We start from the raw sequence: 15787 nt of genomic DNA, 5'->3' as shown, positions 1-15787 counted from the left end.
CACTGCCCAAGAGCTGTTGCAGGATTTGACGAAGCAGACAGATCTGTGGCTTTCACCGCTGAACCTCCAACCAGGCATGATGGTGTATGACAATGGGCGTAACCTGGTGGTGGCTCTGCAGCTTGGCAGACTAACACACGTGCCATGCCTGGCCAACATATTCAATCTGGTGGTTCAGCACTTTCTTAAAAACTACCCCAATCTGTCAGAGCTGCTCAGCAAGGTGCGTCGCATGTGTGCACATTTCTGAAAGTCCATCACAGATGCTGCCACCCTCAGGACACTGCAACATTGCTTACAGCTGCCAGTGCAACGACTGTTGTGCGATGTGCCCACGCGCTGGAATTCAATGTTGTACATGTTGGCCAGGGTTTACGAGCAGCGTAGCGCCCTTGTTGAATACCAGCTGCAACATGTCCGATGGAGTGGTAGTCAGCCTCCGTAGTTCTTCACAGAGGGGTGGGCATGGATGTCTGACATCTATCAGGTCTTAGGAAACTTTGATGAGTCTACACAAATGGTGAGCGGCGATGCGGCCATTATCGGCGTAACTATCCCACTGCTGGTCTGCTGAGAAGATCGCTGCTAAGCATTAAGGCCAATGCTTTGCGGATAGAACAGGAGATGAGGGATGACAATATGGCGCTTGATAGCCAGACCACCCTCACATCTGTTTCTCAGCGTGTATTGGAGGAGGAGGAGGAGGGGGTGGAAGAGACTGCTGCCCACACTGCAGAGGGTATCCATGCTACTTCCTTCACATTTGTTCAGCGTGTATGGGCTGCTTTTCCCGTGACCCTCTCGTTAGACACATTCTGGCCAACACGAATTACTGGGTGTTCACCCTTCTTGACTCACGGTATAAGGAGAACCTTTCCACTTTCATTCCTGAAGAGGAAAGGAGTATGACAGTGATACACTACCACAAGGCCCTAGTGGAAAAGCTGATGCTAAAGTTTCCATCTGACAACGCTAGCGGTAGAGGACATAGTTCAGTGGGCCAACTAGCAGGGGAGATGCGGGGAACAGGCAGCATGTCCAGTGCAGGCAGGGGAACACTCTCCAAGGCCTTTGCCAGCTTTATGGCTCCCCAGCCAGACTATGTCACCACTCCCCTTCTAGGCTGAATAGGAGGGAACACTGTAAAAAGACGGCAAGGGAGTACATAGCCGACTGTACCAACATCCTCCGTGAGCCCTCTGCTCCATACAACTATTGGGTGTGAAAGCTGGACATGTGGCACGAACTTGCGCTGTATGCCTTGGAGGTGCTGGCCTGCCCTGTCACTAGCGTTTTTTCAGAGAGGGTGTTTAGTGCTGCTGGGGGGATTATCACAGATAAGCGTACCCACCTGTCAACTGACAGCGCCAACAGGCTTACACTCATTAAGATGAACATAGCCTGGATTTCCCCTGATTTCTCTTCTCCACTGGTGGAAAGCAGTATAACATAAAAAAGGGGAGAAGTAGCTTGGTCTATCCTTCTCTGATCTTCCTCCTCCTTCTCCTCCTAAACCAGCATGTCAGCATGCTGAACAGCCAATTTTTCAGAGGGCCAAAAGGCTCTAAAAAACTACATTTTTCGGAGGGATGCCTCCAGGCTCTATTAGCTAATTAAGCAAGTACGAGCTGTATTTTTTTTTTATTTTGTTTTACCTACACTCTGCGTAAACAAATTTTTCAGGGGTACACCTATACTCTTGGTAAAGCAATTGTCTCATGGGTTCGCCTATACTCTTGGTCAACAAATCTATCAGGGGTTCACCTATGCTATTGGTACACAAATGTTTCAGGGGTTCACCTATTCTCTTGGTACACACATCTTTCAGGGGTTCGCCTATACTCTTAGTACACAAATGTTTCAGGGGTTCGCCTATACTCTTGGTACACAAATTTTTAAGGGGTTTGCTTATACTCTTGGTACACAAATTTGTAAGGGGTTTGCTTATACTCTTGGTACACAAATTTATAAGGGGTTCGCCTATACTCTTGGTATAAAAATGTTTCAGGGGTTCACCTCCACTTTGGGTACAAAAATCTTTGGTTGTAGAATGGGTGATGAATTATGCAGATGTGTAGAAGTACTGGCATCTGAGTCACCCTTATGGCCACGTTTGTGGCTCATGAAATTTTGTGATGGTGGTGGCATGGGATTGGAATTATTGGAAACCAACATCTTTTTAGGACTACAACTCCACTTTTGTACATCATCAGTTTGGCTGCCTGGGACCAGTAGTGGGCACAAAGCATTCACAAAAATCCCGTCTGTATACTGCATACTGTTACCGGTTCTATACAGTATACTGCTATAGGTGTACACATAGGGCCGCCTCCAGGTTGTCGCCACCAATTTTGAAAAGGTTCACTACTACAGTTCAGCAAACGTGCTGGTTCCAGCATCATACGGCCACAGAGTCCACAAAGGTTTCCCAGTGCAGTGTCCAGCTATCTGACACCTAGACAGAATTAAGTGTCCTGCTCTGGCCACTCAAAATTCTTCATGGGTCCCACTGTCCTTGTAGTGATCAAAGGAAGCGTAACTGATTTAATGAGACTTTCACAGGTTCACTGTATACCTGTGGTGGCTACTTTTGCGATACCTCCTGCTTCAAAGCAATCTTTGGTTTTAGAATGTGTTGCTGAATTGTTCAGATGGTTAGAAGTACTAGCATCCAAGTCCGCTTTATGGACACGATTGTAGCTTCTGACAATTTTGTGACGGAGGTGGCATGGGATTGCAATACTGATCAGCACTGTATAACAAGACAGAACTCATTGCACACTGTCTATTTTTGGATTTATGCAGACCTAAAATACCCTGAGTGGTAAACAGCCGGTTTGGTTTGGGTCTAATAAACGCACGCATCCCTGGGGGTCAACGCTGGACGGCATGTATCACCTCTCGTTTTATCACATTTATCCGAGATACTGGATTGGAGCGTCCACAGGAAGCGTAACTGATTTATTGAGACTTTCACAGGGTCACTGTATACCTGTGATGGCTACTTTTGCGACACCTCCTGCTTCAAACCATTCTTTGGTTTTAGAATGCGTTGCTGAATTGTGGAGATGGGTAGAAGTACTGGCATCTGAGTCCCTTTTTGGGCCACATTTGTGGCTCCAGACAATGTTATCACGGAGGTGGCATGGGATTGGACTTCTGATCATATGTTAATTTATCATCAGTTCTCATCAGCATAGTGGGATATCACCCACAATTTCAAACGGGGTCACTGCCAGGCCCTGCCAACCCTCTGCAGTGTGTGTCTCCGGTTCCTCCTCATCCAATACGCACTTATAACTAGACATGAGGGTGGTGTGGCTATCAAACGACTAAGTGGCATGAGGACAGCTAAACACTGCGCTGTGAAAAATTTTCAGTACGCTGTAGACGCAGATTCGTGCCTGCGTCCAGGTGGGGATTTGAAAAGCAATGCCAGCATGTAACACAGGAGAAGAGGCAGTGGTGTCACCTGCAGGCGGTGATTGTCCTTGGTTGCACCTAGCGTGGTGCTTAGCTAAGATGTGCCAGCGCATGTGCCTTGCTGATTATGGTCTGTCCCAAGTAAATAGTTAAGGGGGTGACCGCCAGGCTCTTGCCCACAATTTGGCTTAATAGTGCAACCTGGGAGCCTCAGATGCATCCCTACATGCTGCCCCTGCCATTCCCTATCCGTTTCTATGGTGTTTCCATGACTTTCTGATGTTTTCAGGTGATTCACACAACCTCCCCTATGCGGAGCATGTGTCACCTTGAAAAGTGCTCGAGTCTCCTATTGACTTCAATGGGGTTTGTTACTTGAAACGAGCTCTCGAGCATTACGAAAAGCTTGACTCAAGCAACGAGCACCCAAGCATTTTGATGCTCGCTCATCTCTAGTTATAACCATAATATTTAAGAATATGTCTGTCATACTCCAAGATCTAAAAAGACTGAAAGTAGATATGACGTTACTGCAGGAAACACATTTGGCTAAGGATGATTATTTCCATATGCGCCGATTATGGGTGAAGAAAGTATACGGCTCACCAGCAGTACATTCTAAGGCAGGGGTGCTGATACTTATCAGAAAAGGTTTAAATTTCAAGACTAATGGCATGACATGGAAGGGAGGATTATATATCTGCATACTAAAATGGGAATAGAAAGTTTCAACATTTACAATGTGTATGGCCCTAATACAAATAAACTATTTTTGAAGGAGCTATCCGACAAACTACTTACCGTACTGACATGGAATATCGCAAAATAGTAGGAGGAGATTTTAACACAGTGATTAAAGCGGGTGAGAACCATTGCGGTCAGGCTGCAAGGGGCCAAAACATCAGAGGCCAAAACTCCAATCTGCAAAATTTTCTTTGGGCATCCAAACTTAGAGATAAATGGCAGGAGCACATGCTAGTGTCACCTAACTCGATACCTAAAACTACTAGCATTTCTATACGGGATATGGTAATTTTGAACCATGCACCAATAGTGCTATCAGTTCTGACAGCGGCACTTAAATCCCCCGAACGATGATCGGGGATCCCATACGGCCCCCCTGTGGGAAATCTAAAAAAGGGACTAGGAACATGCATACCTGAACGGACAGGAGAGAGAGAGATCTCATTTTATTATTAATGTTCTTGCTTACAAATATTACTTTTTGGGTGTGAGTCATAGATTTGAAGATATTAGGCAATTTTCAGGGCTTTGTGTGTTCCTGGTCTCCAAATGAATGGTATGTTGAATGTGAGTTGAGGCCTTACTTTCCTTGTCGCAGATCACTTGTTGTTCTTAGAGAAGGGACCATTTCTAAAAGGATAAAGGGAAAAACCCTACCAGATATCTTCCTTTCTGCTCTTGGGGTGGGGACTTATGTGGCGAATTGCAGGAAGCGCAGTCAATATTTAAATTTCAAGTGGTACACTTTGTATTGTTTTTTTTCAGTTTTGACTGAGTGAAAAGAGATTCAGCATCTTTGTCTCCCAAAGCAGCAGCTAGCATGAGTTCAAGGCATAAGCACAAGATTTTTTTGATCAGGTACGCATCTCATCAAATTACTGGTAGCAAGTTACCATCAAATTTTCAAGTGTTTGTTTTACAATATGCACCAAGTCTCGTCTCGTTCACATGAGCGTGTTTATGTGCGTACATAGGTGCGCACAAAGCCGCACATCTATTTAGAACCATTGGTTTCCTATGCTGTGTTCACATGTCCATGTTTTACAGGCATGCAAACACACTAACCTGAAAAACATAAGACATGCGTACAGGCATAGGTCTGTGCTGCGTGTCAATATTCCCTGCGGGGAGTCCCTTTGTCACGGGCAGCGCTTGGCCATTCCTTGTGATAGGCTGAGCACTGTGACCAATCACAGGCAGTGCTCAGCTGAAATTTAATTATTGGCTAAGCGCTGCCTGTTATTGGCTGAGTGCTCAGCCAATCAGATACAGCCCTTTTAGCAGGCAGAGAAATGTGGTAATTTCGTTTCATATATATCGGAATGTGATTTGCAGAGGCCCACATGCTTGCTGCAGAAAAATAAGCAATTTCCAAATCTCTACCTCAATTTTGTTTATTCTGAATCAATTGCGTGTATGCTATACGTGTGTTTTTTGCTGTTCAAAAGAAATTCAAGCACCTAGGAGTTGTCTGAATCAAATGAAACTGCATATGTGTGATTGTAACACTCATATAAGTGATTACAATATCAGAGAATAATTTATTGTGGAAAACTGAACACTTGAATGGAGGCTCTAGTACCTTAGAGGGCCGCCTCCTATGCACTATGCACTCGCGGAGGTCAAATAATAAAATAAGTGTGACATTGGCATGGATGTATAATTAGTTTAACCCCTTCCCGCTCCTGGACGTACCTGGTACGTCATGGCAGCCTGGTACTTCCCGCAACATGACGTAACTGGTACGTCCTGGAGATAGCACGGGATCACATAAGATCCCGCGCTATCCCGCAGCGGGAGCCGGCTGTCAGTCACAGCCGGCGTCCCGCTCCAACAGCGGGGGGACATCGGAGATGCGCCCGCCGCTGTTAACCCCTTCCCTGCCGCGATCTAAGTAGATCGCGGCAGGGAAAGAGTTCACAGAGGGATCGCGATCCCTGTGTGTCTCCGGCCGGAACTCGCGATGTTATCGCGAGAGCCCGGCCTGTCACCATGGCAACAGGACGCCAGACACTGGCGTCCTGTATTGCCTGTGCCTATAATCGCTGTACAAGCGATAAGGCATGGCAGAGCAGTAGCTTTGCCATGCCTTATGACAGCGATCATAGGCACAGTGTTGTAAGTCCCTCAGAGGGACTCAAATAGTATAAAAAAAAGAAAAGAAAAGTGTAAAAAAAAGAAAAATGTAAAAAAAAAAATGTAAAAAACCCCTTTTTTATGCTTTTTCTAATATTAGCATAAAAAAAGGGAAAAAAAACTAAAACCCCACATATTGGATATTGACGCGTCCGTAACGACGTGTACAAAAAGTTGAACATGCTTTTTATTTTGTACGACAAAAAGCGTAAAAAAAACCGCTAAAAAACAGAGGCAAAATGCTAATTTTTAGCATTTTGCCTCACAAAAAATGCAATAAAAGTGATCAAAAAAGCCGTACATTTCCCAAAATGGAACCAATAAAAACTACAGCTCATCTCGCAAAAAATAAGCCCTTAAAGAGCTCCGTACATAGAAAAATAAAAAAGTTACATGACTTTGAATGCAGCTATAGAGAAAAAAAAAAGATTTCCAAAAAAAGGGGGTTTTATTGCAAAAAAGTGTAAAAACCTAAAAAAAATATAACAATTTTGGTATCGTTGTTACCGTACCGACCCGCAGAAAAAATTTTGTGTGTCATTTATGCTGCATGATTAACGCTGTAAAAAAAAAAAAATAATCTATGGCAGAATTGATGCGTTTTCTCTCCCTGTTATCATTAAAAAAAAAAAAAAAAATTTTACGATATTGTCTATATACCCAAAAGTGGCACCGATAAAAACTACAGATCGCCACGCAAAAAACAAGCCCTTATACGGCCGCGTCAACGGAAAAATAAAAAAGTTATGGCTTTTGAAAAAGGGAGATGGAAAAATACCAAAAAATCGCTTGGTCCTCAACGCCAAAATAGGCCATGTCATTAAGGGGTTAAAAATCAATTTTTGATCACCTAAGTTTCTTGAGCACAAAAAGTTGTCTCATTCCAAAAATAATTTACCTTCTCATGATTTCTAAACTAATTAATTATACATCCATGCCAAGGTAACACTTATTTTATTATTTGACCTCCGCGAGTGCATAGGACTTTCACAGACATTGATATTTTCCCATCTAGAAGGTCTGGGAAAAAAATGAAAAACATCGAATCTTGTAGAGCAAAAAATTCTCTTCCAAATAGAACAAAAATGAAAAAAATGAAAATGGAGTACATTCCAATTTTCGCCTTTGAAAAAAGGGAAAAATTTGCATAAAAATGTTTTTTGCCATTTTTGACTCATTGTATCTTAAGAGCTATGCATCCTTTTGGGTCCATAATGTGAATAATGAGAAACATTTCTATGGAGTACACATTGATAAATTCATAGCTGAGTTGGATTGCATTGATTATGAGTTATTACTGCTTAAAATATGAATTTTATTTTGCGCGATAGAATTTTTCAGCTACTTTGACATGCAATGGTGGCAGAATGATGATAAGAGTGGCAGTCTGAGTAGCTTAGCTGGATTCAGCACCAAAAGTTCTCCTAGTGTGTGAAGTTTCATTGCTCTAGAGTCATTAGAACTGGCTTGGCAATGGATTGAATTCGCCACTTTTTTCAGGTTGCGCGCTGTAATCACAAGACAACCCCCCTAGATAAAGACCTGTAGCTCGTGAACCAAAGCACTTCGAAGCCTAATATTTTGGCTATCTTAGTTTAGGGTCAGGTTCTATCTTTGTGCAAAGTTTCATTGAAATCTGAGATGGTCGACTGGGAGCATTGGTTGAACTGACATGGAATGACCCTTCTATGACTCATCCATGTGGAAAAACTTCTACATTTTTCCATATAAAATTGGTATTCTCTCTGTAATATTGTAGTGTTTCAGTGATTTAAAGTAAACCAATACACACATTCTATGCAGACTGCCTTCTCATAATAACTTGGGTTGATCAAGATAGATGTTTTTAATTTCTATCAGTTATTCCAAATTTTAACATGTGTGTTTATTTAATCTTTGCTTGGTCTTGTATAACAGAATGGTCTAACTAGGGCGTTCCATAGGTTGTATTCACATGTGTAGTTTTGGCATCTGGTTTGCTATCGTTTCTGACTTTTTAAAAAATGTAATGACAGGCAAATATGTTGGCAAAAAATGGAATATGTGACTATAGCCTATCATGGTCAACTGTGCTGCTATCGTAATGGTTTGAAGATGCAAACTTGGTTACTAATATTCAGCTCATTCATTCATTTGTTACCGACAGCCAAGGCTCCAGTCTCAGCTCATACTCCGAACTTTTCAACATTAAAATATTGGGGAAAAAATGACACCCCAGTTATTTTTGTACTGCAATGTCACATAGCAATTGGAGAAATTAACTTCATTGTTCCTGCAATATCCTAAATGTGTATGATTTGTCATTTGGTCATTTTTTAAGAATGTTTGGTCAAATGTAAAGTATTATAGGACTGGAAATATGTTCACAACATACCTGGCTTTTCAGTGTCATCAGTTGATGGTTCAGAGATATCAGGCTTGTCAGGATCTAAAAAAGGCAAGGAAATAGCAAATTAGCGACTCTAGCTAATCTGTGCTCCCATACATTGTCTAAGAAGTCGAATTAAAGGAAGTCGACTCATGCACTCTTCTTTTGGGCTTATGATAAGCATTTTACCCTAAAAGAGACAGCATTACATTTGATTTGGTTTTTGAAGGTTTTTCTCTTGTCAAAAAGTTAAAGTTTTGATACCCACAGGCTAGTTTTCTGGGGATTGATCTACCACTAAAATAGGTTATAACTAGAGATGAGCGAGCATGCTCGTCCGAGCAACAACATACTTGAAGGTGCTTGTTACTCGAGCGAGCACCACACGGTACTCGAGAAAATTTCATCTCCCCTCCCTGCATGTTTAGCGCCATTTAGAGCCAATAAACATGCAGTGAAGGCTTTACCTCTTCCTGCTGTGACATGCCAACCCTGTGCACATCCATTGCAGTGACTGGCTGGGCTGATCAGGTGACCGCCCAGTATAAACACTCTGGTCACCTGAGGCTCGCCTCACACGCATGCTGCATGAGCTGAGGGATAGAGCTGCTGCTATAGGGAAAGCGATAGTGTAGGGTACAGATTGCGGTTAGGCAGGGATCCTTGCTCCAAGAACCCAACAGTCCTTTCTAGGACTACAACTCCTCTCATTGTGTGCATCAGCATTTTGGCTGGCTGGGAGCAGTAGTGCACACAAATTTTTTCTCAAGCATCCCGGCTGTATACTGCACACTGTTATCGGTTTTATGCAGTATACTGCTAGTGGTGTACAGAGAGTAGATAGGAAGCAACAAAACTCCTATCATTTCTAATTTTTTAGTTTTTTTACCTGCTGAAAGCATACGCTGTATACCTGTGTGTTCGTGCTGTGAATCCACATTATCTAACAACAGTATACACATAGAATTTTTTTTTTGCCTGTTGAAAGCGTACACTATATACCCGTGTCTGGGTGCTGTGAATCTACGCTAACGACAGTATACACACTTTAAATATTTTTTATGCCTGCTGAAAGCGTACACTATATACCCGTATCTGGGTGCTGTAAATCTACGCTATCTAACAGTATACACACTTAGGCCTTAGTCAGACGGGCAGTTTTAGCCACGATTTGCGCATGCGCATGCGTCCGGCGATTTTTTAAAACCATTGCTTTGCAATTGTATCGGACATATGAGCGCTTTTTATGCACTCGTCCGATAAATTATAGAACAAAAAATCGCAGATCGCAATTATCTGCGATCTGCGATTCCTGTTCTCTTCTGTATATGCGCTCAATGGGGCCGGCGGCAGCAGCGCCGACCCCATTGAGAACATATAGAAGACAAATCATTCTTCTCTGCCACAGCTGTAACAGCTGTGGCAGAGAAGAACGATGTTTGCCCATTGAATTCAATGGAGCGGCAATACAGCCGCTCCATTGAAAGCAATGGGCTGCCGGCGTGCGCCGGGTGAATTGTCGTGAAGGGGTTAAATATATAAGCCCTTCCCGGCAATTCATCCTAAAATGTGTTAAAATTAAAAAAAATGGTATACTCACCTTTCCGCTGCAGCCGGAGTCCAGCCGCGGCCGCTGTCAGTTCTCCTGAGCTGCTTCTTGGCACTATTCAGCCGGCGGGGCTTTAAAATCCCCGCCTGCTGAATGATCTGCCTCTGATTGGTCACAGCCCTGACCAATCAGAGGCTGAAAACACTCACACACCCATTCATCAATTCATGAATGGGTGAGTGACTGCTGCCTCTCAGCGCTGAGCCAATCAGGGGCAGGTCTGACTCACATCCATTCATGAATTCATGAATGGGTGTGAGTGAGGCATGCCTCTGATTGGCTCAGCGCTGAGCCAATCAGGGGGCAGGTCTGACTCACACCCCCTTCACACCCACTGCAGGACGCCGCGCGGAGCTCCGGCTGCCGGCAGAAGGTGAGTATACAATTTTTTTTTATTTTAACACATTTTAGGATGAATTGCAGGTAAGGTCTTATATATTTAAGCCCTTACTGACAATTCATCCCGGGCTCGCCCGCAGCGCATTGCTTTCAATGGAGACGGCTGTATTGCCGTCTCCATGGAATGCAATGCGCTGGACAGCTCCGGCCCGTCTCTAATGAAACGCGGCTAGGAGCAGATTTTCGGGCGATTTGCGCATCCGTCATGCGATCCGCAAATCGCGCGAAAAAACGCCCGTCTTACTAAGGCCTTAAAACATTTTTTTTTGCCTGCTGATAGTGTACGGTATATAACCGGGTCTGTGTGATGTCAATCTATGCAATCTGACAACAGTATACACTGTTTACATTTATTTTGGGCCTGCTGAGAGTGTACGGTATATAAACGCGTCTGCATGCTGTCAATCTCTGCAATCTAACAACAGTATACACTGTTTACATTTATTTTGGGCCTTCGGACAGTGTGTACAGTATATAACCGGGTCTGCGTGCTGTCAATCTCCGCAATCTAACAACAGTATACACAGTTTAAATTTATTTTGGGCCTACTGGTAGTCTACGGCATATAAATCGGGTCTGCGTCCTGTCAATCTTGGCAATCTAACAACAGTATTCACTGTTTACATTTATTTTGGGCCTGCTGGTAGTGTACGGTATATAACCGGGTCTGCGTCCTGTCAATCTCTGCAATCTAACAGTATACACTGTTTAAAATTATTTTAGGCCTGCTGATAGTGTACAGTATATAACGGGGTCTGCGCCCTGTCAATCTCCGCAATCTAACAACAGTATACACAGTTTAAATTTATTTGGGCCTGCTGATAGTGTACAGTATATAACTGGGTCTGCCTGCTGTAAATCTCCGCAATCTAACAGTATACACTGTTTAAATTTATTTTGGGCCTGCTGTTAGTCTATGGTATATAACTGGGTAAGCCTGCTGCCAATCTCCGCAATCTAACAACAGTATACACTGTTTATTGTGTCTATTTTGGCCTATAAGCAAACGCAAAATAACTTGCATTTTGCGTAGCATTTTGTCCAAGTGCATTATCCAACATGATGAAGACTAGGGGTGAGGATCGAGGTCGAGGACATGGGCATCCGAATGAGGGTGTGGGCAGAGGCCGAGGTCCTGGGGGGGTGAAACTGTGCCTGCTGCTGAGGGATTAGTAGAGCGCCGTGTATGTATGCTACCTAGCTTCAACTCACATTTTGCAGGTCCGCGTGGTAGACCATTTTTAAAAGCACAACAGTGCGATCAGGTGAAGACGTGGATAGCAGATAACGCATCCAGTAATTTCTCCAACAGCCAGTCTTCCACACAATCCACACTTATGCTAGCCAAGGGACCGCACCTCTGAATCCTCAGGCTGCTCCTCCTTCCTCCCAGCCTGGTCACTCCAGGAAAAGGAGAGATTCAGAACAGGCATACTCCCAGGAACTCTTCTCGGGTCTCTGCCCTGGGTAGGAAAAAATGTTCATCAGCCGCCTGAGGAGTTTGTTGTGATCAATGCCCAAAATTTGGACCTTTCACAGACTCAGGGTGATGAGGCTGGGGACTTCCAAGTAGTGTCTCAAGAGCTATTTGTGGATGATGAGGATGAGGCACAGTTGTCTGTCAGTGAGGTTGTTGTTAGGGCAGTAAGTCTGAGGGAGGAGCAAACTGAATATTTAGAGGAAGAGCTGGTGAATGATGAGGTGACTGACCCCACCTGGGTTGCTAAGCTTAATGAAGACAGGGCTTCAGAGGGGGAGGCAAGTGCAGCACCAGAATAGGTTGTAAGAGGCAGTGGAGTGGCCAGAGGGAGAAGCAGGGCCACAACAAAAAATCCCCCAACTGTTCTCCACAGCACTTCCTCACGGCAAGCCTCCGTGCAGAGGGCTAGGTGTTCGAAGGTCTGGAGGCTTTTCAATGAGAGCGCAGATGACCGACGAACAGTGGTGTGCAACCTGTGCCATACCAAGATCAGCAGGGGAGCCACCACTACCAGCCTGACGACCACCAGCATGCGCAGGCATATGATGGCTAAGCACCCGACGAGGTGGAACGAAGGCCATTTACCGCCTGCGGTTCACACCACTGCCTCTTCCCCTGTGTCACATCCTGGCACTGAGATCCAATCCCTCTCCCAGGATGCAGGCATGAGCGTCTCCCAGCCTGCACCCACACACTTACCTCCACGGTCCTCCGCTGCCTCCACCAATGTGTCCTAGCGCAGCGTTCAGCTGTCAATAACACAAGCATTGGAATGCAAGTGGAAATATTCTGCCACCCACCCGCATGCACAATGGCTAAACATGCATATTTCAAACCTACTCAGCCTGGAGATGCTGCCATATAGACTAGTAGAAACAGAGGCTTTCCGCAACCTGATGGCTTTGCGGATAGAACAGGAGATGGGGGATGACAATATGGCGCTTGATAGCCAGACCACCCTCACATCTGTTTCTCAGCGTGTATTGGAGGAGGAGGAGGAGGGGGTGGAAGAGACTGCTGCCCACACTGCAGAGGGTATCCATGCTACTTCCTTCACATTTGTTCAGCGTGTATGGGCTGAAGAGGAGGAGGAGACCGACAGTCATCTTCCTAGTGAGGAAAACGATGTGTTGCATACTGGGACTCATGTTAAGCTGCTTTTCCCATGACCCTCTCGTTAGACACATTCTGGCCAACACGGATTACTGAGTGTTCACCCTTCTTGACCCACGGTATAAGGAGGACCTTTCCACTTTCATTCCTGAAGAGGAAAGGAGTATGAGAGTGATGCACTACCACAAGACCCTGGTGGAAAAGCTGATGCTAAAGTTTCCATCTGACAACGCTAGCGGTAGAGGACATAGTTCAGTGGGCCAACTAGCAGGGGAAATGCGGGGAACAGGCAGCATGTCCAGTGCAGGCAGGGGAACACTCTCCAAGGCCTTTGCCAGCTTTATGGCTCCCCAGCCACACTATGTCACCACTCCCCTTCTAGGCTGAATAGGAGGGAACACTGTAAAAAGACGGCAAGGGAGTACATAGCCGACTGTACCAACATCCTCCGTGAGCCCTCTGCTCCATACAACTATTGGGTGTGAAAGCTGGACATGTAGCACGAACTTGCGCTGTATGCCTTGGAGGTGCTGGCCTGCCCTGTCACTAGTGTTTTTTCAGAGAGGGTGTTTAGTGCTGCTGGGGGGATTATCACAGATAAGCGTACCCACCTGTCAACTGACAGCGCCAACAGGCTTACACTCATTAAGATGAACATAGCCTGGATTTCCCCTGATTTCTCTTCTCCACTGGTGGAAAGCAGTATAACAAAAAAGGGGAGAAGTAGCTTGGTCTATCCTTCTCTGATCTTCCTCCTCCTTCTCCTCCTAAACCAGCATGTCAGCATGCTGAACAGCCAATTTTTCAGAGGGCCAAAAGGCTCTAAAAAACAACATTTTTTGGAGGGCTGCCTCCAGGCTCTGTTAGCTAATTAAGCAAGTACGAGCTGTATTTTTTTAAATTTCGTTTTACCTACACTCTGCGTAAACAAATTTTTCAGGGGTACACCTATGCTATTGGTACACAAATGTTTCAGGGGTTCACCTATTCTCTTGGTACACACATCTTTCAGGGGTTTGCCTATACTCTTAGTACACAAATGTTTCAGGGGTTCGCCTATACTCTTGGTATAAAAATGTTTCAGGGGTTCACCTCCACTTTGGGTACAAAAATCTTTGGTTGTAGAATGGGTGATGAATTATGCAGATGTGTAGAAGTACTGGCATCTGAGTCACCCTTATGGCCACGTTTGTGGCTCATGAAATTTTGTGATGGTGGTGGCATGGGATTGGAATTATTGGAAACCAACATCTTTTTAGGACTACAACTCCACTTTTGTACATCATCAGTTTGGCTGCCTGGGACCAGTAGTGGGCACAAAGCATTCACAAAAATCCCGTCTGTATACTGCATACTGTTACCGGTTCTATACAGTATACTGCTATAGGTGTACACATAGGGCCGCCTCCAGGTTGTCGCCACCAATTTTGAAAAGGTTCACTACTACAGTTCAGCAAACGTGCTGGTTCCAGCATCATACGGCCACAGAGTCCACAAAGGTTTCCCAGTGCAGTGTCCAGCTATCTGACACCTAGACAGAATTAATTGTCCTGCTCTGGCCACTCAAAATTCTTCATGGGTCCCACTGTCCTTGTAGTGATCAAAGGAAGCGTAACTGATTTAATGAGACTTTCACAGGTTCACTGTATACCTGTGGTGGCTACTTTTGCGATACCTCCTGCTTCAAAGCAATCTTTGGTTTTAGAATGTGTTGCTGAATTGTTCAGATGGTTAGAAGTACTAGCATCCAAGTCCGCTTTATGGACACGATTGTAGCTTCTGACAATTTTGTGACGGAGGTGGCATGGGATTGCAATACTGATCAGCACTGTATAACAAGACAGAACTCATTGCACACTGTCTATTTTTGGATTTATGCGGACCTAAAATACCCTGAGTGGTAAACAGCCGGTTTGGTTTGGGTCTAATAAACGCACGCATCCCTGGGGGTCAGCGCTGGACGGCATGTATCACCTCTCGTTTTATCACATTTATCCGAGATACTGGATTGGAGCGTCCACAGGAAGCGTAACTGATTTATTGAGACTTTCACAGGGTCACTGTATACCTGTGGTGGCTACTTTTGCGACACCTCCTGCTTCAAACCAATCTTTGGTTTTAGAATGCGTTGCTGAATTGTGGAGATGGGTAGAAGTACTGGCATCTGAGTCCCTTTTTGGGCCACATTTGTGGCTCCAGACAATGTTATCACGGAGGTGGCATGGGATTGGACTTCTGATCATATGTTAATTTTTCATCAGTTCTCATCAGCATAGTGGGATATCACCCACAATTTCAAACGGGGTCACTGCCAGGCCCTGCCAACCCTCTGCAGTGTGTGTCTCCGGTTCCTCCTCATCCAATACGCACTTATAACTAGACATGAGGGTGGTGTGGCTATCAAACGACTAAGTGGCATGAGGACAGCTAAACGCTGCGCTGTGAAAAATTTTCAGTACGCTGTAGACGCAGGATTTGAAAAGCAATGCCAGCATGTAACACAGGAGAATAGGCA

The 15787-nt window shown here is 44.7% G+C and overlaps 1 protein-coding gene across 4 annotated transcripts in view; it reads right to left on the bottom strand.

The window, feature by feature from the left end:
* The window catches only part of LOC136621574 (complement factor H-like), a 1208893-nt gene that overhangs the window by 879732 nt on the left and 313374 nt on the right, over positions 1 to 15787 (bottom strand). For all 4 annotated transcript variants that reach the window (XM_066597131.1, XM_066597134.1, XM_066597132.1 and 1 more), the window contains exon 15: positions 8678 to 8731. In XM_066597131.1, the coding sequence (XP_066453228.1) occupies positions 8678 to 8731 (54 nt within the window). The remainder of the gene's footprint in view (positions 1 to 8677; positions 8732 to 15787) is intronic.

The sequence above is a fragment of the Eleutherodactylus coqui genome, chromosome 3, assembly GCF_035609145.1.
Source record: "Eleutherodactylus coqui strain aEleCoq1 chromosome 3, aEleCoq1.hap1, whole genome shotgun sequence".
NCBI classification, from domain to species: Eukaryota; Metazoa; Chordata; class Amphibia; order Anura; family Eleutherodactylidae; genus Eleutherodactylus; species Eleutherodactylus coqui.
Note: the sequence above shows the minus strand (reverse complement) of the source record. Positions and strands in the feature narration are given on the sequence as shown.